The 26,794-nt window shown below is 53.2% G+C and overlaps 1 protein-coding gene across 2 annotated transcripts in view; it reads right to left on the bottom strand.

Annotated features, from left to right (window-relative positions):
* UNC5B (unc-5 netrin receptor B) overlaps nt 1-19,112 on the bottom strand; it is a 53,573-nt gene extending 34,461 nt beyond the window's left edge. For both annotated transcript variants that reach the window (XM_074830229.1, XM_074830230.1), the window contains exon 1: nt 18,949-19,112. In XM_074830229.1, coding sequence (XP_074686330.1) covers nt 18,949-19,039 — 91 coding nt within the window. In that variant the 5' untranslated portion in view covers nt 19,040-19,112. The remainder of the gene's footprint in view (nt 1-18,948) is intronic.
* Between the last annotated feature and the right edge of the window lie 7,682 nt (nt 19,113-26,794).

Here is a 26,794-nt window from a genome sequence, read left to right as displayed (position 1 = left end):
GGGACGTTAAGTGGGGTCCGAGGGGCTGCGGGGCGCGGAGCGGAGGGAGCAGCGGGGCAGGGCTGGCGGCAGCCCCCACTCCTCCGCTCCCCTTCCCTCTTTATCTGCTGCCTGGGGCTCTGCCCCGGCGCCTGCTGATAATCAGGGAGCACATTTGAAACCCCGGCGCCAGACAGGATCCTTATCTCCACCCAAGAGAAGGCGGGGGGGGGGGGTGGGGGGAAGAGAAACCCCCCTCGCCATGCCCCCTGCACACAATGAGCAGAAGTGGGGATGGGGGGGAGGCAGGGACCCCAGGGGGGGGTGGGGGGAAGAGAAACCCCCCTCGCCATGCCCCCTGCACACAATGAGCAGAAGTGGGGATGGGGGGGAGGCAGGGACCCCACCGGGGTGGGTGAGGGGGTGACCACGGCTTGGTCTGCTTGCACAGAGCCACGTTTCCAGCTGAGCCGCCAGCACGGGCTCCCAGGGTGGCCGGAGGGGTCGGAAGCACCCACCGCCTTGTGCAAGGGCCGTGTAATTATCCCAGGGATAATTGCTCTGCTTAATTTCCCCATAAAGTCAAGTCCTGGGGAGGCCGGCTCCAAAAAAAGCCAAGCGAGGAGCCAGGGCCAGGCTGATCCCACTGGGAAAAGCCCAGGGCATGGGCCTGGGGGACGTGAGGCGACAGGCTGGGAGAGCCACATTTCCCCACCCTGGCTGGCAGGCAGCCCTGCCTCCCCTCCCACCCATAAAGACCCAAGGTGAGGGCTGCAAGCCATCCCCAAAATAGCCTAAGACCTTCAGGGCTTGGCTTGTGGACCCTCCAAGACAGGAGCAGCCTTTAGGGTGGGCGGGAGAGGAGGACTGGCCCCCCAGAGCCTTCCTCCCTGGCGAGGAGGAGGGTGATGGGCTCTGCCCAGACACTGGCTCTGGCGCTGCCCGGGGGCTGATCTCCATTACCAACAGGACCGACAGGAACTTCAAGCAGCCTAATAATAGCAGGGGAGAAGGAGAGGAGGCAAAAGCCAAGCTGCTGGCTTTCCTCCCGCCTGCTGCCAGGCAGGACAGGAGCCATGGCTCCAGCCGGGCGCCCCCTCAGCTCCCTCCCGGTATGAGGGCTGGATGCTCTCATACCCAAAAAGAGCTTCAAGTGGTTATTTTCACAATTAGGAACCCAGAACTTTCCCCTCAGTGGCTGGAAAGCATCATACCCGCACCCATGGTGAGTTTGTACTCACTGCGTGGTGCCATGGGTACGTGGCTGCCACGGACAGCCGAGTCCCGGCCGGTGCTGGCACCCTTGGCTTCATCCCTGCCAGGGGTTTCATGGGCAGCCACCCAAGGAGGACTCTGTTGATGCCATCAGAGCCCCAAGGAATTTGCATCCAATTAAAGGGATATTTAAAAAAAAATAATAAGGGGCTAATGAAGTTTAGAAGCCGCCAACACCAGCCATATGCCTCAAATATGCACTGTACAGTTGGTGCCTAGGTAAGGCAACTGCAGGTATCAGCTCGCCTAATTAGCTACCAGAAGAAAGTCTAATTTAAAACAAAGCTCTTATTTTATTTATTTGCTGACAGTAGCAGAGCAATTCCCTCCAGCATGATGTGAAAGCAAACACACTGTCCTCAAAATAAACCACCATGGGCTTTTTAATTTTATCCTTCAACAAGTGTTCCCTGGTTAGTCTTTGGGAAGGGGGGAAAAAAAAACAAAACACCACCACCAACTCTGGGGAGCAACAACCTGCAGCTTCCATTAGCATTACAGAGGGCTTGCAAAGACAGCTCCCCACTTGTCACCTCCCTGCCACAGAAAAAAGCAAGTGCACACACACCATCGGAGCTTCTCCGCTGCGCCAGGAAGGCAGGGGAACTGCCGTTAATAAAACGTCCGTAAGAAAATATGTCCCCCTCCTTCCACTGTCATCGTTTGGGGTGATGAAAGGAGCTGGGTGCATCCTGGTCCCCTCGCTGCCATCACCCTGCAGATGCCCATAAGACAGGGCTGCTGCTTGCTAGAGGCACAGGTAGCGGCTCAAGTTGGCGTCTGGCTCCAGACCGCTGTTGTGAAGTGTAGGTCATCCCCCCCAAACTAAGAGAGTCCTCAGGGTCCCCATCCCTTCCCCATCTTTGCCTCTGGATGCATCCAGAGACAAATGTGTGTGAGCGGGGAAGAGAAATCCTAGAAGCAAGGAGAGAGTACAGGGCCACTGTGATTTTATTTAGTATCTTTATTTATTGAAGTGCTTTAAATAGATACGGATTGACTCTCTATGCTCTGGCTTGAAAAGGCTTGAAAGGGGAGCTGCAGGCTCTTTGATTAATGCACACAAGGCTGCTTCCATAGATGCTCAGCATCCCACGCCACATGGTACCTCGCTACCAAACTGCAACAGGGACCCATGCATCATCCTCCCTGTAGGGGCAGGAAGGTGGCACAATCCGCCACCATGTATGTCCTAGCTCTTGAGTATAAAGATTTTGGGCAGAGGTTGCTCCAGAAGTGCCACATCCTCACTTTGTCCTGGCAAAGCTGCCCCAAATGCCCACTCTGACACCATTTTATACCATAAATCCCTCCAGCCACATCACAATGGGTGGTCGAGACATTCATTTATCACTGAGCAAACGACCCACTGACCCACACCCCACACGCAGCGGGCTGAGGCTCTCCGCAGTCCCAGCACTGCAACCACATCCCACCAGCAAGACCCAGGAGCAGGGTGGGAAGGGGAGCGGCAAGACGTCAGCTTGGGGAAAAGCCCTTCTCTTTGGGCATTGCACTTCACCTCTCGCAGCCATCAGAGGATGGTTGGTGCCAAGCCCCATCGCAAGCCCGTTCAGAGGGATGCTTCAGCATCTCTCCTCTTGCAAAACACAATGTCCTGATGCCTCCACCACTCCCCCTTTTACGCCATCCACATAAAACCATCACGCCTCTCCACCACCACCCCCCTCAATCATCTCCACATCCAAGATCAGGCCACCAGCTCCACAGCGCACCAAGTCAAACCCTTCATCCTTCTCTTGCCACCTTTTTCATACAGTCCGAGCTCATACGAATAATCAGAGATTTATTCTTTCCTAACAGCACGTCCTGCCACCCATTTATGAATTTATGAAAGCAGGAAGAGACATCACAAGCCTTTATGGACAACACTAGCTAGGACATGCATTTTCTTTCCACTGATGAGAGTAATTCTGTTCACAGTTAAGGAGTAAGTAAAAATCACACTATTCTTAGGCAGCTGGGAAAGAGGAGGAAAATCTATTACAGCGACCCTGAACAGGCGCTTCCCCAGAGCTTTGAGGCAGAAAACTTATCAGACTCCGCATTGATAACGTATTCAGGCTGAACCATAAGTCTTCAGTGCATAAAAGGTATTCCTAACTGCAAACTGAGTGAGCAGGGGGAAAATAAGGTTAAAAAACCACAGAGGCCAAAGAAAGAGGAGGGGGGGTGGGGTGGGGTGAGAAGAGGGGGTAGCAGCAGGTCTGGGGCTTGTCTGCGGAACAGACAGCATCACTGACACCCGACACACACTCCCCGGGGATAAACAGGAGGATGCTGATGCTGAGCACCCATCTCCTGCCACCAAGACATCAAGAGAAAGTTTGTTTTCTGCATGTTTAAAGCTTCAGAGAAGTGGGAAAAAGCATCCATACCACTATCAGGCTGGTGAAAGATTTCTTCCCCCCCCCAGGCCAGCATCCTCAATCATCCCCAACAATGTATTTGCTCATTATGGCCCCATTTGCCTCCTCCTGCTATGTTCAAGTCTCAATATCCATCTTACAACACCTTCCCCCCCCCTCCGCAACCCCACTCCTTTTCTTCTCTGTAACTCCAAACCAACTCTTTGTCCCAGGCACAAAGAGCTGTGAGGTTTCTACTGTGGGTTTCTCTTTGCACCAGTTTGCCATCCAGCTCTTTGGAAACTCCTGGTCAAAGCAAGCCAGCTGTGATCTGTAGCTGCTTTTTAAGAAATAATTCCACCAGATTTTCTCTGCGCCTTGTGCAATGATGGTGTTTGCAACACAACCTCGGAGGGGTCCCCCTTCTCCTCCTGAGCAATCCCCTGCTCTCCATTCACCTGTGAAATCCCATGAGGATCCCCCAAGCTGGGGAAACCAAGTGACACAAAACAAGCTGGAAACAAAGCCCTGTCCTATTTCCAAACCACCTTAGAAAAGCGAGAAGCTGCACATTGTGCAGCTATATGGTAACCTGACTTGCAGGATCCACATCGAAGGGATGCTGTGCAGCTCCCGGCTGCCCCCCATGTCCTGCAGCTACCCACAGGTTGAGTTAGTTATTCTTGCCGAAGGAAAAAACTAAAAATCCGCATTTGCCATGCCTTAGTACCCCTGGCGTGCATGGATGACAAGCTTATGGCACGAGCAAGTAGTGACCACAGAGCTGCTTTGGCAAGCTCCTCTTCCAATGCCTCAGGCTCAGTCTTCCAAGCAAACTCCAGGCTCCAGCCAAACTGCTCCCCATTTCTAGGGGTGATGAGCCCCCAGTCAACAACCCACCAGCTCTGCAGCACTGCCATCCCTACAAACATTGAAGGCCACCACCTTCCCCAAACCCGCCACTCCGTGCCTCATCCAAGGTCCACCTGCAGCACCATCTCCACCAGCCTGCACCCACAGCAAGGCGCCTGATCCTGGCATCACCCACCAAAGCCATTGCTCCCTCCCTCTGAGGCTGGTTTTCCAGGCAGAACAAGGATGGGAATTACTCAGGCAGCATGTGACATGACCACCAGAAGGAAGGCATCGCATTACTGGAGCTAAAACTGGATCCCGCTTTCTATTGTCTATTCTTTTGTAGTGATGGGAAGAAAGAGCTGCTGCTCTGTAATCAGGCCTCTTCTGGCTGGTTCACTGCTTTTAGGACCAACCAGGATAATGCAACATTGCTTTCATGTGGCAAGAGAAGCTTATAAACAATACTATTACACTGATACACCACCAAAATTAAAGCTCTGCTCTGAGTCTCAGTTGCTCCCAGGGGCAGCCTGCTTGCCTCGGACTTAATATCTTCTGCAAAAGTCTGTAATACGGTGAAGAGACTAAATTTCTTTCTAAATAAGCACTCGTGAAATTTAATTACTCCAAAAATAATGCCTATTACCTATTTCTGAAAATAAGAGTAATTCTTTCCAGCTTTTGCTAATGTTCTTTTAGCAAATGCCCTGCATTTCTTGTTTCACTTATTGGTATGTGCAAAATTACAGTTATAACAGAGCAGCTCCGGATCGTGATTCACCCAAAAACCTGAAAATCTTTCCTTCACTGATGCTTCTTTATAGCTTTATTTTACTTTTTGGTCCAAAATTATTGAGATCCCATCCCCTCCCCTGTAAAATTTCAGATTCTGAGCTCACCCATACACACAGATTGAGACCAAAACCTCCAGAGTGGATTAACTCAGCCAGAAATGATCTCAGCTGTGAAACATCACAAGGGCCAGTCACATTCTCAGCAGCTTCAAAATAGAGGTTTGGGTTTTTTTAAATTAAAAGGGATGCCATCTCTCTGCATCTGTGTTTTATCTGGAATAAACATCCTGGTACTGGAAGAAAACTTGCTTTTGCTTTCCTAACTCCAGTTTCTCATTTTCACCACCTTCTTGAGAACCTCGTCATGGTTTCTCAAGCCTCCTTCTGCAATACATCAAGAGACTATCTCTGCAAATAACATGGTTTAAAACCCAGGGAACTCTGCAACAGGACAAAGACACATTTCAGCACCCAAGCAACCCGACGTCAGAACAGCCCTTCCCCAGGCTCAGCACCTCTTGGCTTAAAGCATCTCCTGGGCAACTCAGGTGGGATGAGCCAGGAGGCCTCTCTGCCAGTGAGGCAAGGGCCAGGTTTATTATGGCACCTATCTAGGGACAAATGCCAGCCAGATCAAACCCTGTGGAGACCCTCGGGACCTGCAGAAGCAGCTGGCACCATGCCAACAGGAAGATGCTCTTTCCCCCCCATCTTTCCCCTTGATGCTCCATTTCCAGAGAGGTATGAGATTGCTTCTCCCAAAAAAACTGAAAAGTCAAAGCTACAGAATACACTTGACCCCAAAGGCTACAATAATCCAAACTTCTCAAAGTTAAAAATGTCTTTTTAACTCTTTTTTTTTTTTTTTTCTTTACACATGCTGGCAAAGTGAGCCCCAAGAAAGCACCAGACATCCAACATGCCAAGCGATTTCTTCCAAAGCATGTCTGTAGGCTACAGGGAAGCCCACCCTTTCGTCCCCTCCCCATCTCTCCCTGGTTGACTCAGGTGTAGGATGCTCTCCTCCTCCTGCTTCCCCTTCAGCCACTCCACCATCATTAGTAAAGGACGATTTCCTTCCGCCACAAATAAAGGTCATCTGCCAACAAGTGTCTTTTGCCATGACCTGAAGGCATCCTTCAGGCTTCCCTTGCCTTGCCTAAGGTTTTTCCAACATTATACTTTGTTCTTCATGCATTTTGAGGTACCCCATCTCAGCTAAAACTACATAGTCCCATTAACAGCAGAATGAAACCTGCTTCCCTATAGATCTGCTGCTCAAAATACTCACACCCACGCGTGTTTGTGTTCCCCAATAGTAGGTGGCAAGCGTGTGATGCTGCTTTTTTTAGTGGGATATTAATAGATCCCTCTTACTGGCCGACCAGCTCGCCTAGATAAAAAACTTTATCACTAATTTCCTAATCAGGCAGGCTCTTAATTGCGAGACATCTACTTCTGAGTCAAATAGGGGGAGGGATGCAGACACACAAACAGCTCGACTGGAAAAAAAAAAAACCACAAACCTGAATTTTTTTAGGAAATCAGGCTAAAAAAAAAAAGAAGAAATCTCCCCCAAACAAACAAAAAAACCCAAACAAATAAGCCAGACAGCCAAAGATAAATCCAACAGGATTTTTGGCATCTTAGGCACAGCAGCTCCTCTTGGTGCAAGGAGACACTGTGCCCCACCGGTCCCTTCTGCGGAGGGGCTGAAGCCTCCCGGGGGGGGCACGGCAATGCCTCTCTCCTCCCGCATCCCATATATAGCACGGTCCCCATGGGCTGCGAGCAGATGGTTACCAAGCTGACAGGTTGCAAACAGCTCCGTAGAGCCGGTCGGGGAATCAGATATTGTCTCCATGCCTTTAGCTTTGGAAACAAAAGATGTCTCCCAGCTAAAAAAGTTTGCTGTGGGATCTCGCTTATCCCCCTATTTTTGGATTTCTTTTCAAAAGCACTTCAATCCGGCTCACATCGCTTAGGTCTGAAGTCTATACAACTCTCCGGGCTGCTTGCACATAACTTTTTCCACTCCAAGAAGGGAAAATGGATCTTTTCATCTGACTCTCCTCTCTGTAGCTGGAAGGAGAACGCAAGGACAGCCACGATGCACTGCACAACATCAACCTTGCTTTTGCAGTGACCTGCAGGCACTCCCTTCCTTGCAAAAAGTTTCTGCCCTTGACTTCCTATCAAATTTGCAAACGCCATGAACTCGAGGCAACCTGGAGAAGCTTCTTTCCAGCATCCCTGCTGTTTATTTATAGGAGCCCCAAGGGCTTGGAAACAGTCCTGGACCCCAGCCCTAAATATGCGGGACAGTGGTGACACCACAGAACGCCAGGCAGGGACTCAAATCATCTTTTAGGGTGGGTTTATTTTTTAAGGTCATCCTTCAGTAAGCCACACTGGATACCCCCCCACACCTACCGGGATGCAAAGCACAGCCAAACTGCAGGACTCCAGCTTCTTTTGCTTCCCTGCTGGTTTTAGCTTTGCAACTTGACCCTCACAGAAACATATGGTTTGCATTCTCCCCCCTATACTTTCCATAGACTCGCACACGGTCTCCTTCCCCCGCCTCCCATAGGCACACAAATCCAAGCCCTTTTCTCTTTAAGCGAGAAATCATGCCGGCAGCCCTCCCCGTCACTCTCTAAGGGAAGGAGACGGGCACAGGCAGACCAGGAGAGGATGCAGTAAAACCCCTCGGCCACGACCGCTAAGTGGGCTTTGCTATTTCATGCAGGGGTCATTAACAGCCCGGCTGGATCTGCTGCGGCCCCTTATAGCCAGTCCATAAATACTAATGAAAACAGAGCCAGTATGTCATTGGGATATGGAGATGGAAAGGGGGAGGCAGCAAGCACGTGCACAACAAAAACCCGCCCTGCAAGGGGAGCTTTGCCTTCCCCAGCCGGCCGGGGCCCACTGAAAAGCCACCCTGCTTGAGCCTCCAACCTCATCCCTCTCTGCTAGCAGGAGAAGACAGAAACAGCAGCAAGCCCGTAGGATGTGGGGTCAGCAAAGGGGTACAGCGGTGCCAAGGCACTGTGGTGTGCCGGTGGCCAGAGGATGCTCAAAGGGCAGGCACTGGCCACTGATGGGGTTAAGCACCAACTTCGCCTCCCCTTTCCCCCCGCCCCGTGTGCAAAAAAATCTTTCTTTTCCTGTTCGGCAGTTTTCATCTAATTTTCTACTACATCCAGCAGCCAGGCTTCTCCCCGCAGAGAGACGATGGCAGCTGAAGCTGCTTTTCGCTCAGCCCAGAGGACCGATCCAGCAGGAAATGGCGAGAGAGATTTTTACAGAGCATTACTTTGCCTTACTGACAAGCAAGGCATTGCCTTCCCCCAGCCTACATCGCGGGATGAAGCTGAAAATTCATGAGGGCCCTCGTACCCACTTCTTTTTTCTAGTGTCCTTAAAGCACCGCACTCAAGAGGAGCCTTGCGGAACCTGGGAGGGCTGTGGGATGGATGGATGGATGGATAGATGGATGGATGGACGCCCCTGGCCAAAACAGTGCAGGCTGTGATAGAAACCAGAAGCCTTGCGGTCTGTGAGCTCGACTGCCTTTGCAAAGCATACCGAGCATTGCTGGCGCGCCTGCGTACCCCACACCATCCTCCCAGCCGTGGCCAACGAACACCGTGGCAAAAAACCCAAAGATCCTCTGAATTTCTGTATTTTCGGCAGCACAGGACCAGCAAGCCTGACAGTTTCTTGGAGCCGAGCACCACATGAATTCTGCTTAACAGGTATTATAAAACCACACTTTTAAAAAAAAAATCATCTATTTTTTACCCATTGTGTTTTTAGGATTGGCATTACTCAATCTTTTAGCCGGACAGATGAGGCCCTGCAGTAACCTGTGGCTTTCCCTAACACTTCTCCCCCAGATCCTTCCTGATCCGCTGGGACCCCATCTGAAAAGCCAGTGCGTGGGTTTTTCCATCCCTGGCAGGACCAGCCCCAACACGCCCCAGACTCCCGGGGTTTTGTTGTAAACTACAAAGGAACCTGCCCAATTTGCCCCAGTTTGCATAACCAGTTTATCCCAAGCATTTGTTTTAAAAACTCAACTCTTGTTAGTCACCGTTCAGCCCAAACAAAACCCAACCCTCTTCCCAGCTTTTGGATCTTGCTTTTCCAGCTTTGGGCAGAGCCAGCATTTTTATCTCGGTGTATAAATTTGAGTTTGAAATACGTGCCTCAATACCTTGGTTTTTATATATATTTTTATATATATATATATATAAAAAACAGGGTAGCTGAAGTAGCCACGACCCAGGACAGGGATTAATTGTGGGTCTGTAACTCCTGCAGTCCGAAAGCTGGGATCCCTAGGCTATGGCACCATGGGATTTTAACGTGCAAAGCCTCCACAGACACACCTCCCAGCCTTGCTGGCTTCACCCAAGCACAGACTAGTCATTCATTTAGTGTAGACACATGTGAAAAAAAGAGGGACTACAAAGGGGGAGAAAATAAGTTTTAAAGCCCTTGGCAGCCCAGCTCCATCACACTCTGGACTCCAGACACCAGAGCAGCTCCGTGCTGCACAGCCGTGCAGCCAAATCCCCTCTCCTGAAACAAATCCCTTTAGTGCCGACACCAGAGCATGGAAGGAGGCATTTGAAGGGCTCTGGCTGCAGAAAAGCAGCCAAAACGATGAGCAGCAGGCATCACACATCCTCCAGGAAAACGTGATTCCCCAAAGAAGTCAAGCATCTCCTCCTAAAGATCAGGGGAGGATGAGAGGAACCGCAGACCCAGGTGGAAATGCACGGGTGGAGATGGCAGAGGAGCCGGAATTGCCACCTCTTCTTCCTTCCAGCCCAAAGCTTTAGCCTACGGCCCCAGTGATGTCGACAGAGCCGGGCGGGCACCCAGCAGCGACACCACGTCACTAAGCACTTGTCCTCAAAGCGGATAGACTGGTGCGACTCAGAGGAGACAGTACTGAGCCACACAGGGATGCCACAGCCCCAGTGAGGAGCTCCTGAGCACAAGGAACAGCTTACTTCCAGCCTAATGAAGATTTTCAGCAATACTTGACCCACTCTAGGAAGATGTCCTCCGGTCAGGTCCCAGAAAGCAGAAGGGACAGGACATTTAAGCTCCTCCAAGGTAGGCTGGAGCAGAAAGCCCTTTAGCGAGCCTAGTCTCCAATGCTACCTAGACCGCTGATTACTTTTAATTGCTGTGTAATTGGACTTGGGAGCCACGCTTTCATTTTAAGCACATCTCTACGTTTCACATCTGTCAAGGGGAAAAGAAAAACCTTCCACATACTATTCCAGTGCAGGAACACCACAGCACCATCCAGCAACTGTAAAAACAGCCACAGCAGGCGTGGAGGCGAGGATACTGGCACCCCAAGCAGCATCCCCAGCCTGTTTGGGATAAACAGAGGTGGAGGGAGGCTGCTGGGATTCCACACCTGGGCAGCGGCCATCTGAAATGAGGCGATGGCCCCAGGCCAGACCACAGCAGACAGCATGGCCACATTGCAAGATCCACCCTCATGACCAGCACTAATTACTAGCTTCACTTGCAGGCCCTGCAAAGCCTTCAGAGATGCCCCTCCAGGTGAGGGTGGGGATGCTTGCTCGGCTCCGTTTGGCTGCGTGGATGAAAAGCAAGCTGCAGACCGCATTTTTTTTGTTGTTGTTTTAAATAGCAACCACTTTCTGGCTGCTGGAAAACACCCTCCCCTTCTGTTCTTCAAGCCAACCCAAACAGGTAGAGCCAATAACACAGCCAGGTGATGGCGTAGGATGACAAGGTGTCCACGGGGAATAACAGGCACGTGAAGGAGATCAGCCCCCGCTCACAGATCATGCAAGGGGCGCGGAGGGGGGGACAGGACGAGACCCCCTCAAGATGGTAGAGAGTCAGAGCAAATCAACCCACTGGAAGGAAGTTCATCCGTCTCCATAAAGCCCTCCAAAGTCCCATTCCTCCATCCCAATTGCACTTGGTCCTCCAACTAGGGGTCACCATCATCCAAGGGAAGAACTACAACTTCCCAGCACATCATGTGAGTCCACCGGAAAACTGGATGGCCAACAAAACAAGGTCTTCTGCTGAGGACCTTCTTGGTGCCTTCAGCCACTGCTGGGTGGACTGCACCCATGTGTGCCACTGGTTGTGAATAAGCCCAAAACCTCACAGCCTAGAAAGCACTGAAGATACTCGCTGACAGCAACCTTGGACAGGAGGAGACAGCAACACTGCATCCCAGGCGTGTCTCTTCTCCCATTTAAATCTGTCCCGAGGAGTTTCTGGGCTCTCTAACCTCCTGCCTAAGGAAAACTCCCACGCTATACAATGCAACGCAACCCTTTTAATAGCCTCCCGCCTCCACAAGCCACCCAGCCGGGGAGCCTGGGTTTGTTTTACAACTTCTTGTCCCTCCAGCCTGCCACGTCCCCAGGAGTGGCAGGTGCACCGAGGAGCCCACCCAGAGGTGGACAGCCCATACTGCTCCTTGTTTAAGTCATGCAGGAGGACATGTAGAGGCATTTAAATGCTGCCAACCAAGGAGGGAACGTGGCAAGAAGTGGCAATCAGGGGATAATGTCCAGGCTGGTGGCAGCTCCCAGGGAGGAGAGTCACCCCACAAAAGGGAAGACTCACAAAGCAACAGCGGGACAAAGTCAGGGTGGAGAAAAGCTTGCTCTGACCTTGGTCATGCTCTCACCACCCTGCCTGATGCGAGCCTCCCCCTTGCAGGGCTCCTGTCATCCAACAGCCACCTCCATCTTCAATGGGGAGGGAAGCCTGGCAGGGAGAAGCATCACCGTGCCTTACAGGAGCATTCCCCATGCATCATCCTGCACCGAAACCCCCTCACAGACATTTTACCTGCACCTGACAGCCATTTGGCTCAATATATCAAGGTGTGCTGAATCCCATCCTTAGGGCAAGCCAAAACATCCAAAACAATCCTGCACCTGCCTGCAGTGACATTAATACCAAGAGCATTTCTCCACCTCTATGGAAGTTTTGTAGGGTTCTTCCCCACTGCATCTTTCTAGCATCCCATGCTATCCACCTGCACAGATCCTCCAGCCGAGGATGCTGCCCACAGCAGAGCCCCAAAGCCTGCCTGGGTGCCAGGCATCTGCACTCAGATGTCCTCGCCTCTCCTCTGCGGTGGCCTCCACACAAGAGAAAGGCAGATGGATCTAATACGCATTAAACATCTCCAAATGAGATTTGCCACGCTCTTTCAAAGGGAAACAATCCCTCAGCTTTTGCACTCGGCATAGGCTTGTGAAGGAGGGAAGCCGGGGGGCAGTAAAGGTTACTCATGGGACCTTTATGGAAACCATACCAGCAGGACCCCCCGGAAGCAAGAGAGATACTGGGATCTGACTTTTGTGTCTGGCTTGATGAGGGGTTTGTATCAATTAGGCGGACAGCCCACGTTTGCAGCCCCAGGTATTCGGGCAGGGAAGGCATCATTTGTGGTGCAAACAAGCCCCTTCTCTCCTCCTAGCTTTTATGGGAATAAACGAGGGAGAGAAACAAGGACAGCTGTGCTATATGCGTGTACATATGTGTATTATCAGCTGCTGCTGATCAAACTTGAGGGGCAAAGGCATGGAGGTGGAGAAGGTGACCCCCAAAGATGTTCTGCAAATCTATATATGTCGTCTTCTTTACCTGAAGGGCCTTACTCCCCAAAAAAAAGGGACAGCCCAGACCCTAAATGCACGCAGAGAAAAGCTTCAGAGTCTGAGGCTAGAGCCCTGCTCAGTTTGCTTCTTGTGTATCTGAGTATATTACTTTTTAATAACTGTCTCAACTTGTGTCCTCCATCTCCCAGGGTAAAAAAAAAAACCAACAAAAAAACAAAGCCAGCACTGCCTTTAACTTAAACAACGAGCAAAGTTAAAGGGGAAAAAACTGGCTCAAAACATTTGCTTTTTAGATCCTGGGGGACTACATCAGCCCCATCCATCCAGACCGAGCCCTGTATGTCAGGCAATGGGATGCGCCTCCTGATAAATATTTCCCCTGGCACAAATCCAGCTCCAGGAGGAAGTCTTATCTCATGGTGACAGCCCAGTTTTGGGACTCCTGTGCCACCGCCACGTGTGGCCCACAGCCTGCCATCTCTATGCACGTGCTCCAGGTGGCTCCGCAGCCACCCCCAGGGCTCCAGACCTGGTAATTCCTCCTCCTCACAGCAAGGAGTACCGTCAGCAACGTGTTAGCTGGAAAGGGGGTATTTCCCAGCACCTAAATGAATGAGTCCTTGGCCATCAATCCCCACTGGAAAGGGGCTGAAGCAGGAAGAGGGAAGACACAGTGGCCTCCATGGACGCTCCAGACAGGCAGGCAGGCAAGGCAAGGGACCCACCAGAGCCTGGGCCCATGGGCTGAATAAAGATGGGAAGCAGAGCCCACACCAAAGATGAAAACACTTTCTTCCCCTTGAGCTGCAGGACACCCTGCCTGCTGCTGAGCATCGTGGTGGCACGTGGCTCGCTTGGTTTGCATTGCTTTTTCCCCTTCTCCACCTGAATTTCTCCCTGGAGCCCAACACTGAGAAACACAGAGCCAAGCTTGTCATCACAGTCCCTTTACCACATTTAATCTGAGGCACGGGCCCAACCACCAAGGGTTTGGGCTAAGGCTTGCAGCTTCAGCACCCACCAAGCCTCACTGGGTAGCAGCGCCTGGACTCCCAGGCTGGGGATGAGGACTAGGACCCACCACCCTGAGCATTTCACTACAAACCTAAGCCAGATAGAACACACCCATGTGGGTCCAGGGGAGCTCAATGCAACGGGGAACAGCCCCCCCCAAAAGCTGAGGTGAACCAGCAGGTCTGGGAGAAGCCACCAAAGGCAGCAGGGAGCAGAGAAGACCTGAGCAGGGCCGTGCCGGGGAGGGACTCGCAGGAGATTAAAGGCAGCATGCAGGACACGCTGGAGCAAGCCCTGTGCTAAATAATTCCTGCTTCCCTTCCCTCGTTTTCCAGCGTGGCTTTGCCCAGCCTTTCCCAGCCTGGCTTGCGTTTGATCTCGGGGCTCGCTCTGCCTTCCCCTTGCCTTCAAGCAGCCGATGCAACCCAGAGGTGCTTTGCTATGATCCACCGAGCTGCCTCAGCCCCATCAAAAAAGAAAAGGCAGCCCCTACGTGAAAAAGCAAATAGAAAAGGGAAAAAAAAAAAAAAAAAAATCCCCTAAAAAATCCAAACTCAGCAAACATGTGGCTGCTACCAGCCCAGCCTGGCGGTTGGGGAGGAGAGGGGATGGGGAACGGGCTCCGGAGGAGGAGACGGCAGCTCTTCCCCTCTGCCGAGAAGCAGGTCCGGGGCTGCCAGCCCAGTGCATTCCTGCGCCGTGAGTCAGGCCTCCGAAAAACCAGGAGGCTTCAAAAATAATACTCTGTGCAGCCAGGATGCTTTGCTTGCTTTCTGGCTCCCCAGCCTCCCCCGTGCACGCAGCCCCTGTTTTTAGCACTTTTCTCCCCAACGGGACCAAAACTGATTTAAACCAAAACCCAGCTGGGACCCTCAAGAACAACATCACCCGCCGTGCCGGGACCCCAGCGAAGCTGAAAGGAAACCCACGCTCCAAAACTGCCGTGACAGTAAAAATTCAAGCATCAGCCAAGCCTACAGAGCTGCAGGGACAGCGAGCCGGAGGATTTAGGGAGTGTTAGGGAGGGTGCTGCATTCAGCTAGGGGCCTCCAGGCCCCCACCAAGAGAGGTCCCTTGGAGGGTGGGTGTGAAACCAGACATCAGAGCAGCTTTATGGGGCTTTCTGCCTCTCCAAAGTCAAAGCTCTGCATTTCCCAGCCCTAGCGCAACCCCACTGCAGGTCATCCAGGATTTTTTCCAGTGCCCCAGCCTGATGTGAGGAGCCACATCACTCAAAAGCTACTGGTTCGCCACTCCTGGGGCACCACAAAGGCTCTGGTTTGGGGGGAAAGCATCTCGCACAAACGTTTCCTTTAGGTCCTGAGCTCTGGCAGAGCCAGGGAAGGACCACCTGAGCTCCCTTCACCTCAGGATGAACAGCAGGAGGAATGACTCTTCATGCCACCAGACACAGGACCCCCCACACACCTTGCCCCCAGCATCCAAAGGGCCAGGGCTGTGTCAGCTTGGTGCCACCGCGCTCTGACTCACGAGCAGGGGTGGCTTGCACAATACAACTGATTACAGCAAATTACAGCTTTGCATATTAAGGAAAACCAAAATCAGAGGCAGTGGGCCTGAAAATGCCACGGTGGGGCTGACGGCAGCCAGCGAGCAGCTCAGGCATCTCTTGCACCCATATTAATCTCCCCACTTCCCAAGGCGAGACATGCGGGTGGGATGGCAGGAGGGGGCTGAGGGAACGGGCTAGTGATTTATGCCCCCTCCCCCTTGCTCCGGCAAATGTTTTCCCTCGCATTAGCATCGCTAAAGCCGGGAGGATATAAGTGAATAGGAAACAGCAGGAACCTGTGGCTTTATAGCACCAACATCTGCTGTAATGAACTCCTCGCTGACTCCATACAGCCCCTTCCGTCCTCACCTCGCAGCCCAGCGCTTCCTGCTGCCTCCCTGGCACCAGCCTGCGAGCCTGGCTTTTGCCGAGCAAAGCCCAGCTCACAGACTCTCTGGATAACCTACAGGGCTGTCAGACTGATCCCACCAGCCCCAAACACACTGGGAGGGAGAAAGCCACAGGGCTGAGGACTTGAAAGCGCTGCTGCTGCTAGAAATGGAAGCAAAACCAAGCTCCTTGCATCATCTTGGCTTAACTGACCCAAAATACAGATTTATTTTTTTTTAGTCCTGTATGGCTAGAACAGGGATGGAAAGGGAGCCAGCATGCACAGCACCAGAAGGGCCCATGGGACCTTACACAGGAGAGGAGATAAAGGACACAGCTGGACTCCCCGAGCCGCTTACTGGGTCAGCAGTATTGCACTTTTGATTTCTAAACAGAGAAAATGCAATCTGGATTTCTCCCCTCCTCCCCAACTACCACTTCAAAGATTCTGCCTTCTTTAAAGTAGTATTTTTCCATTTCTCTCCTTTTTTCATTGTTTCATTATTTCATTCTGCCACTGTCATGCACAGAGAGCACCCGCTTCTAAGAGGGAGAGAGGGGGCTCCATAACCAAGGAGCTGAAGGAGAAGGAGACAAAAAGCCAGAGCAGATCCATCCACACACTGCTGTCCTCAAGCAAGCAAGCCTCCACCTCTGGTGAGGGTAGGTTTTGCTGATGAGCAACAGGTCCTGGAGCCTCTCTCCCCCGGCCATCTGCTCACAATGGCAGCAGCAGGCAGGCAGCCTCCTGCCACCGATGCGCAGGAGCCCCCGACCCATGCCAGTGGAGGACAGCAGTGCAGATGTCCCCCTCCCTCCCTCCTCAGGTGTTTTCCTGATGGTGGTACAGCAGAAGGATGGAAGGACAGTCCTTCACGAGGACGGCAGCGTCACGCTGTCTGCAAACACACTTGTCAAGCTAAGCCCCCCTCCAGCATCACCCTCTGGATTTTGGCAGCCCTTCTGCAACCTCTGTGCAACCCGCCTTGCGGGGAAAGGCCCTCAAACAAGCTCAAAATCCTCACACCAAGTTGTTTTCCTATCGAGAGCAGCACACTCAAGCAGAAGGAACCATGGTGAGCGGCCCCGCAGGCAAAGCCCCAGGACCGGGAAGGGGGGACGTGGGTGGGAGCTGGGGTTCCCCCAGCAGCACTGGAGAGCAGAGCAGCAGTGCTGGGGTTGAGTGGACTGACTGCTTCTGGGTTTCAAACCCCAATACATTCTCTGTTATTAAAAGCGCAAATTATTTTCTGGGTGATGTCTCTCCCTCCCTCCTTAAAACCAGGCAAAGATGGGAAAGGGAGCCGATGATCACCGGGGCTAATCACCCATCTCGGCTCCCTCCTCTGTATCATCACATGCAATCTCTACCCTACACTCCTGGAGAAACACTAATTATAGCTCTACAGCTAAAAACTTTATACCCGTTTACATATGCCAGATTTAACAGTGTGCCTTTAGAAAACTCCCCAGACTCAAACTGATCCAGCTTGGTCAGGTTTAACTTGTTTTTAGCTTCTTCATTCCCTCCCTCCTGCCCAATTTCAACCCCTGCGTGAACTTGGTGCATGCAAAAATAAAGAGCTCGGCACGGGACAGAGCGAGGCACGGGGGTCCTGCACCACCAACCCCGCCGACATTCCCCCCACCCCAGCATCCCCAGGCTGCTTGGCCACAGCTAAACCCTGACCCACAGCAGCCTGGCTAATCCAGCCTTCCCAACCCCCTGCCATCCGCAGCATCCCACGCCGTGCCGAGCCTCCGGGCCCCTCGCTGCTCACTCCCACAGCGTGGGACCCTCCGGCACACGCCATGCGGGACACTGGTTGCCAGCTCTCAAAGCTCGCCCTTTCCAGCAAGGGAGAGTTTCTTCTGGCTGGAGGATGCTGCGGCAGCAACGTCAAGGCCACTGAATAAGTCAATAGTGCCATTTCTGTTTTCCATTTGCTGAAACACACTAGATCTCTGTGTGGCGGAGGCGGAAAAAATATTAATCTAATTAAATTCCCTCCCCAAAATTCCTCGTCACCTTCATTACGCTTCAGAAGAAAAGGCTTGGTTCATTTTCCTAGAAAATCAGCTTATCGGGAGACGCTTTTAACTACTAACAAGACCGATCCGTGCTGCTCGCAGCTTCGCGATGCGTCCTCAAACCCTTGCCACAAGCTGCGGGAAGCGAGCGATGGGCTCTCCTCCCGAGATCCCACGGCGATGACGACCTTGCCCATCACCGGGACCCCAACGGTTACGGTTATAGTCTCTTCCAACCTCTAAAAGCCATCAAACTTTATAAGGCTCCACTTCTGAGCTCTAAACTCGAGAACATCTTTTTATACCTGGAGGATCAACACCGGCACCTTTGCTTTGCCACCGCCGGAGGATGACAAAGGACAAAGTCCTGAGATGCTGAGGATGTTCCTGAGTTGCGGGGAGGGTGGGGGGTGTGTGGAAATATAGCAGAAAGGCTGAATTTGATCACAGGAGTCCTAACGAGAGAGGGCAGCAGGAGAGACGCGCCTCTGTTTATTGTCTGTGGCAGGGATTACCAACGGAAGGGCTGGATTTAAGTGCATCTCAATCACAAGATTGGGTTGCGCACAGGAAACTTTGAAGAGCCATAGGAAAAGACCACTTAGCTGCCCGGCCATCAATAGCTCGGTTTATAAAAAGGCAGATAAAAAAAATCCAGGCTCAAGAATTACTTACTTGAGCCGCTGGGGAATCACAGCCGGCGACACTACAAATGGGGCTGGGTTTGTTTTGCTTTTCCCGAGGAAAAAAAAGAATCGAAAAAATAAAAAATAGAAGCAGGCGGCAGCGGCAGGGCGGGCGGGGAGCGGCGCTGCCAGCCCGCATCCCCCGGAGCATCCCCCGGAGCGGAGGGCGGCTCAGCGCTCCCCTGCACACCCCTCAACCTCTATATTAAAGAAAAATAATAATAAAAAAATGCCCTAAGGATGGAAACCCGCTCGATCTGCCCCTAAAAAAGGGGTAAACCGCAGTGAACTTTTTTTTGGGGGTGGGGGGGAGGCAGACGGGGATGCTGCCCACCGCCCCCCGCCCCGAAAAACTTCTGCCCCCCTCCCCGGCTCCCCCCTTACCTGCGGCGGCCAGCGCCCGGCGGAGCAGCAGCGTGAGGAAGAGGAGGATGAGGAGGAGGGCGGCGGGGCGGCGGGGGCCGGGCGGCGGCATGGCGGCAGGGGCCGGGAGCGGAGCGGAGCGGAGCGGAGCGGCACGGCGCTGCCTGCCCGCCCGCCTCGCCACACTGCCGGGCTGCCCGGCGCCGAGCGGGGCGGGCGGGGCCGGGGGGGTGCTGGGAGGGGCGGGGCTAGAAGGGGCGGGACTAGGAGCCCCCGCCCCCCCCCGCTTGCCATGAGCTGCTCCCGGCCTCAGCGCCCCCCCCCCATCATCATCGTCGTCATCATCATCATCCCGTGCGGCCGGGGAGGGGGGGGGGGGGGGGGGGGAGGAGGGTGTAGAACGCCCGGCGGGGAGAGGGGCTGCGAGGCGGGGATGGAAAAAACGCCGTTAAATTCGCACCGCCGGGGCCAGCTCTGCAGTGGGGACGTGCGGGCACACGGGGGAGCCCCGCAACGCGCTCGGCGACGGTGTCGTGTCGGTCTGTGTCCCCCCGCGGGCACCGGCCCCCAGGGAAACGCCGTGCCCACCGCCCCGGGGAGAATCACGCGTGAAAAACACCCGAACGCGTGACGCAACGTGTCCTGTGGCTGATGGACTGTTACCCCCCCCCCCCCCCCCCCGTCCCCAAGAACCGGTATTGAAACCCAGGCTGCAGAATACACCCGCAGGAGCATAAAGCCACCCAGGCACACGCACACAAAATAATTAAAAAAATAAAATTCATACACTGGGGGAAGGTATCCTGCAACCACACCTCAATAGCTGTACATCTCCCTTCTTGTAAAGGATTGAAAACAAACTTAGAGGTTTGCAAGCTCACAGAATTGTCTAGGTTGGGTAAGACCTTGAAGATCCTCCAGTCCAACCATGAACCTCACACTGACCGTTCCCAACTCCACCAGATCCCTCAGCGCTGGGTCAACCCGACTCTTAAACCCCTCCAGGGATGGGGACTCCACCCCTGCCCTGGGCAGCCCATTCCAACACCCAACAACCCCTTCTGGAAAGAAATACTTCCTAAGAGCCAGCCTAAACCTTCTCTGGTGCAGCTTGAGGCCATTACTCTGAGTGGTGAGTCTCCCCTCAGGCTGGGTCTAAAGCCCATCCTGCCCCTGTGCTCACCGGAGCGGGGTGAGAGGAGACAACCCCAAGTTCAGCGAAGTTGCATTACACTGGAGCAGCACTGCATCTCGTGCAGCACCATCCATGCAAGGAGGCCTGCAAACCGCTGCGTGACAGCGAGAAGTGGAGAAGGGGCTGCCATTGCTGCCTATAAATGGTTAAAATAGCATGGGAATTGCTAACTACTTTTAATTGCTGGCAGCTGCTCAGTTCCTCCCCGGTAGGGCAGTGGGGGCGAAGAAACCCTGGCAGGCAGGCAGTAATTACCGCCTGTGCCTCACCGCCAGCCCGGTGGAACCAGGGCTGTGGGTTTGGCACTGGATCTCTCCAAGCCCAATGTGCTGCTCCAGCCACGGGTTTGCTCCTCAGCCTGAGCTCGGTTGTCGGCTCGGGAGGGCTAGTGCAAACCCTGATGGGATGGAGAAGCTGGGGGACGGCTTCTGCTGTTGAATCGGGGTGCTGCGTGCAGACCAGGGGGTTATGCCTGGGGGCGCAGCAAAGCCAGGGGTGGCCTTTGTGCTTGGGATGGGCCTTCTGGGCATCACCCAAAAATGGAAAATCCACCTTTGGATACCTTTCAGAGCCGTCATGAGCTCTCCCTGCTGCCCAGCTGCCTTCTCCCACCTTCGCAGAGCACCCTCTCAGTCCTGTGGGTACCCCAGTCAGACCCCAAAACGGGGGCTGCTTGAGCCACCTGCACGTTGCCAGTGATACAGCTGCCTTGCGTGCTACCTCGAGCATCCCACACTCGGCTGCACTTCAGCCTGTATTTACAGAGCAGTGGGACGTGCCGGAAAAGGCTTAAGAGCGAAAAGAAATCTGATTTCCAGTGGCTGTCAAGGGGGTGAAGCTGTAAGAGAAGAGCCTGGCTTGGCAGCGAGGGGGAGGGATGCACCTGATGCAAACCCAGTGCTGCTGGCGTTGGAGAGGGGCTGGGAGTGAGAGGTCTGGGAAAATAAACCAGCAAAAAAGGCAGTTTTCCAGCCGGCTCAGGCCACACGTGCAGTTTGTGGCAGCGTAACGCAAAGGCGCAGTGGCACTTGGCTCTGGCCCCACGTGCACCCCCAGAGCCGGGGCACTTGCACCGAAGCTCAGTAACCGTTTGTGCAAGAGAGGGCTCCATGCCTGGGCGGGTGTTTCTTCTTTTATTAAAAAACAACGATAACACTCAGGCCGGTGTGTAAAGCACTTTGAGGGGCTCTGAAGAATGGCTCGGTACCAGTGTGGGTATTGGTCTGAATGAGTGGAGGAGCCAGCGGGCGTTCAGAGCGCCTGCTTTTGGAAGCGGAGTGCGCCTTTTGTATGGGTTCTTTTGTAGAAGTGAGTGAGAACGTGTGGGTTAAATCGGGTGGCATTTAAGTCATTGTCTGGTATTCAAAATATGAATTAAAGCAATGCAAATTAATGGTTAGCCTACCACTATTTTGCAATTTTAGAAAAATATGACATGACAAACTATCATTAAGGCAAAGGGCTGTTTTTCCTCCCAGGTGTTTACGTATTACCCCTCGTTTTCCTCTAATGGCCTGGCATGCACATGTCGATCAAACCCCCAGTGCAGCGGGACCACTCCCAGCGGCCGGTCAGGAGGTGCAATGAGTTGCACAGGACTCAGCCGCCCAGCCACACCAGGCCCAGAGGGACAGTGGGTGATGGGGCTGGATGAAGCCAAGAGAAAGCGGGCAGCACGTGGGAAAGGGTCCGTACCAGCCGGTTTGGATATGGCTCAGGAGAGGGGCAGCATCAGAGGGGATGCCTGGTTTTTGGCATTCTGCATGGGACATGGGGAGGGACTGCTCCCGCTCGGGGATGTGGGAGAACCAGCAGCCCGCACCCCACCGCTGACATGCACAGCATCTGAGCAGGGACCCTCCCACCTCGCCGGGGCATGTCTCAGGTCGGCATTTGGGTCTCTAGCATAGCGGGGAGGGGGGTGCGTTAAAGCGTTAAAAAAAGATTGCAATCAGATGAATAATAAACAGAGGAAACTCCCAAAGCATAATCAGGAGGTGAGACAAAGACTCGCTTGTTCAGACTTCGAGGTCACGGCGCCCTTCAGCCGTGATCGCCTTGTCACAGGAGGGGTGGGTATCCTTTCCCACCCAAACTTTAGAGGCAGTCTGGACCTTAGGTGGGCCGAAATGTCCTCTGTAAGTGCCTTTTTCTTTCGGACGGTGACCATGCTCCTCACTGAATATCTCAGCTATCTGGGGTAAGGCTGGGCTTGGTTGCACTGAGATGTCAAGGTACCTTTATGATACAAAGAATTTTCTACTGGGGGTGAAAGGATAATTTTTTTTTTTTTTAAAGAGCATTTTCTTTAAAGCCCCCACATGGTATTTGCAGCGGTGGTTGGCTGGAAGGGCCGCAGGCAGCTAAGCACGGGGGTAGCCAGAGGTGCTTATCTATTTGGGGGTTCATAGGTCTTCAAGTCAATTTGCATAACATTATCCATAACTATGCTATCGGGCCAAACAGTCCCGCCAACCTAATTAGGCATTAGTAAGAAGAGAGCGTCTGAAGACGTGCAGACAGGAGAAGAAGAGGAGATACGCAGCAAAGCTACAGATAACGTAGGGCTGAGATACTGGGAAGGGCTTCCCCAGCAAGGAAAAGCTATGGCTGTACAGTTTTACTTTCCGTGAGATGCTGCAGCCCGGACACCCTGGCATTGGCTCCCCACCAGCTCGCCCTCACCAGCAGGGACCAAATGTGGAAAATTGCATGTTTCCAGCTCATGGAAAGCAGCCGCCGCTGAAATCTGCTGGTCCCGCCGCCACAGGAGGCTCGTTCGGCCCCTGCCACATCTCCTCTTCCACAAATAGCCTCTTCCCTCCTCCGGGAATCCAGCCAGGCTGAAATCACCCTGCTTTTTTTAAAGGGGGGATTTTTCTAGCGAGCTTGTTGTTACCAAGAGAGCCCCGGCACGAAGTAAATACTGAGTTTAGCAGTGGTTTGGTTTTTTTTCCCCTGCTACTGACAATTTCCTTGTTTGCGTGCTTTGGGTGCACGGGAGGAGGCTGTGGAAATTGCCGCTGACGGACCTGCTTCAAGGATGATGTTTACTGCCATGGAGAAGCCCCAGCTGCTGCCTGTAAAGGACGGGGAATTTGTTTCTCTCTGTAACGCGGAGAAAGCTAGGGCAGAAAAAGGGCTGGAGGAGCAGAGAGCAGGTTTTCCTGCAAAACAGGCAGACCAGTGTATTTTGCTGGGTAGATTGTTGCTGGTGGGCAGCCAGCTTGTCCTCTCAGTTCGACATTAGCCAGCCTCTGTGCACAGCTCTGTGGGGATGCTCAGAGGCAGCAATGTACTCGGGGCTTGACACACCGTCAAAACCTGAATGAAGGGCTTTCTCAGAAATGTCCACCCCCGTCAGCATCTCCCATACTCTTTGAAGGTGACTGTCCCTTCCTTCCTCTGCTCTGTGGGCTCCCCCACTCTGCGTTGGGAAAAGTGTCCTTTGGTCCCCAGGTTACCCCTTTTAGCTTGGGCCAGGGAGGTGAAGGCAAGGGACTGTCCTACCCCTTGCCTCCCAACGGCATGGCTGTACATCGTATATCCCATGCTTGGGCTGACAGGGGCTCATGAAGGAGCCAAGCGAGGAGCAGGAGAAGAGGTAACATCTTCCTGGAAGCTGACGATGGAGAAGACCCACTGGATGAGTGAGAGGTGATACATGCCCAGCACCTGCTTGGAGGGAGACATCCCTGCTGGGGAGATGACCACCAAGGGCAGAACATCCCCAAGAAGACTACCAAGACCATGAAGCACCATATACATTTCCCTAAATCCTCGAGCCCATGGGATACCTGGTGTGATGGCTCTGCACCAGACAATGAGGCACAAGGTGAGATCCCTGGGCCCCTGCTCCAGCTCCCTCCCAAACCCTGTTCGTGATGGAGGAGAAGAAAGTCAGGGTCTCCATGGAAGCGCTGGGGGGGAGGAGGTGTTTGTGGTTCAGTGGCTCCCAAGTCCTTTCTGCTTTGCAGAGCTTTACGAGTGACACTGGCGTGTGATTCGATTAGGGAAAGCACTTCACTTTCTACTGACTCCAGAGCCTCCGCAGCTTCAGCTTGAGATGCGATAGAAGTCCTGCTCGATGCGGCGAGAGGCTGACCCCTCCTTGTCCTCCCCATCCCCCCCTCAGGCCCTCGTGCCACCTCTCTCCTCCACCCTGTTTGATGCTTCACGGCATGTCTGCCCCACAGTGGGACAGAGGTGAGAGCCGCTCCCCTGGGGCCAGGAAAGCCTGGTTAGGAGATAAGTAATTCCCAAGGTGACCATAACCTGTGTTATGAACCCTTCCCCTTGTGAGGGGCTGGGTTGGGTGGCTGGGGAAAGGTCCACATGTGCACACAGACTCAGCAGGCAGGAGCCAGTGCCCAAAACCACCAGGAGATGCCCTGGGGATTTTCACTGAGGCCACAGTTTGCTCCAGAGGGAGCCTGTCAGCATCTGGACCAGCACCAGCAGTGCCTCCTGAGCATCTCTCCCACGCCTATAAAAGAAGAGAGCAGGAGAGAAGTGGAGATAAACACAGCCATGAAGCAGAGCAGAGACCTTTCCAGCTCCATCCTCTACACGATGCCAGGCTGGGCTGGCACAGGAGTGGGAAATTGCCAGGAGGTATGAATGAGGGAGAAGCAAAAGAAAAGCTGTAGCGGGCCAGTATAAAAGCACCAGTGCTGTGGAGCAGGTGCAGAGGCAGTGATAATTCCCCATTTCTTCCAACAGAGGAACTAGGAGTGTCCAAATCGAGTTATCGGGCAGCAGATTTAAGGACAAACAAAAGACAGTGCTTTTTCCACGCCACCCATGATTAAATTATGGAACTCATTGCCACAGGGTGCTATGGAGACCTACAGCCTAAATGGGCCCCAGAAAGCATTTAGGCAAACTCTAGGGGCACACAGGTCTGTCAAGGTCTGTTAAACATGATGGAGCAGCCACCTCAGGGAGTTTCTAAGCTTGGGGCTGCCGGGAGCACGAGTGGGACAAAGGGCTTGGCAGACCTGCCATCCCCTGCCAGCAATCTGGACCAGCACAGCGAGGGAGATAAAGAGATAGGTAGTGTGTCTCATCACCTAAATAAACTGTTCCCCAAATCCTCTTGAGGGCAAGGAGGACATTATTGGACCTCAGAAGTGCCCGGGATGATGCTACAGGATAGGCAGAGAGAGGCGGGGACACACACCGGGCTTTACATCCACATCCCAGTGCAGGGTGGCACCCAGCCCTGGGCATTGCAAAGCTGCATTGAGGTGGCACAAGCAGTGCTGGAGAGCAAAGCAGCAGTGAAACAAGTGTCTCTCTGTCCCGTCTTGGGACCAACACATAGCTCTGCCTCATGGCTGAACCGAGCCAGGCTCAGAAACCACGGACTGGCTGCCCCTGCTTGCCTGCCCCTTCTCCAGAGCAGATGCTGGGGGTGATTAATGACCACCTCAGCGAGGTGCCAGATCCCATCCCCGCCAAGTTACTGGGCAGGCTGCTCTGGGGAGATAGGGCAGGTGGGGGGGCAAGCTGGCTGGCCAGGGCCATGTCAAACTTTAGGACCAGGGTGTGCTCAAACCAAGCACTGGAGCGAATCATACAGCTCCCCAGGAAGAGTCCTCACCCATAAGAAAAAACAGTGCCTGGGCTGACAGAGCATGGCCATGATCCCTGTTAAATCCTTCTTGTTAAGATACTGGCCAGCTGGTTTCCTGCATCTGCGTACACAGTGGTGTGCGTGGCACCCTCACATTTACAGCATTGGTTAGCTCTCATTATCTTCCATCTCCAACACAAATATTACACAACCGACTGTATACTGAACAGACTAAGCTCAGTTTTCCCTCTTCTGCAGGCAAAACTATATCTGACGCTACAGAGGGGGAAGAAGCTGCTGTTTGCAGCCAGGGGCCAACATGCTGCCCTTCCTCCTGCTTTGGGTGAGCATTCCTATACCTGGGTTTTAAGGAACCCATCTCATTTCCTTTTGCAGACCAGTGTTATCCGTTCCAAAACCCCAGTAAGAGTGCAAACCCAATAAGAGTGCAAGCAGAAAAACCTCTGGGACTGGGGGGAACCCCCCCAAACTCCTCTGGGATCCCTTGCCAGGGATTTTCGCCTGCGGCTGCTTTCACAGCTGACTCGGTGAGTTACAGTAGGCAGAGCCCCGCTGTTTCTGCAGCTTCAGGCAGAGATGCTCTTGCTCAGAAGGGAGAAAAAACATCCCCCCCTCCCTGTAAAGACACCACGTGCCAGATCCGCCTGCCGTAGACATGGCACCGGCTCCTTGCTCTCCATCCAGCATGTCAGCTCAATAATTTATCGCCCAGGAGGTGCAATAACTATCCATAATTCACGAGCAATAATGTTCTACAAGTTAGAACTGGCAATTTGGCTCCCTGGACCATGCGCTGTCTTCCCGGGCCTGCCTTGTGCCACGTCCAAGGTCTCATTTCTTCTTGCCAAAAGGCATGAAGGTAGCAGCCACCTCCAGGTTGATACATCCATGGGGACATCCTAGAAGTGCCAGGTTTTGGAACTGTGTCCATCTGTCCCTGCTCTTCAGGTTTCCAAGGGCTTCTTCACCTGCCGGTCTCAAAATTATGAAGAAACCTTGGGGTTTGGTCTGAAAGGTTGATAAAAACTACAGGTTGTGGGACTCTGTATTACTGGAGCAATAGATGGAGGTGC

The sequence above is a fragment of the Strix aluco genome, chromosome 7, assembly GCF_031877795.1.
Source record: "Strix aluco isolate bStrAlu1 chromosome 7, bStrAlu1.hap1, whole genome shotgun sequence".
Classification (NCBI taxonomy): domain Eukaryota; kingdom Metazoa; phylum Chordata; class Aves; order Strigiformes; family Strigidae; genus Strix; species Strix aluco.
This window is presented reverse-complemented; position numbering and strand designations above follow the sequence as displayed.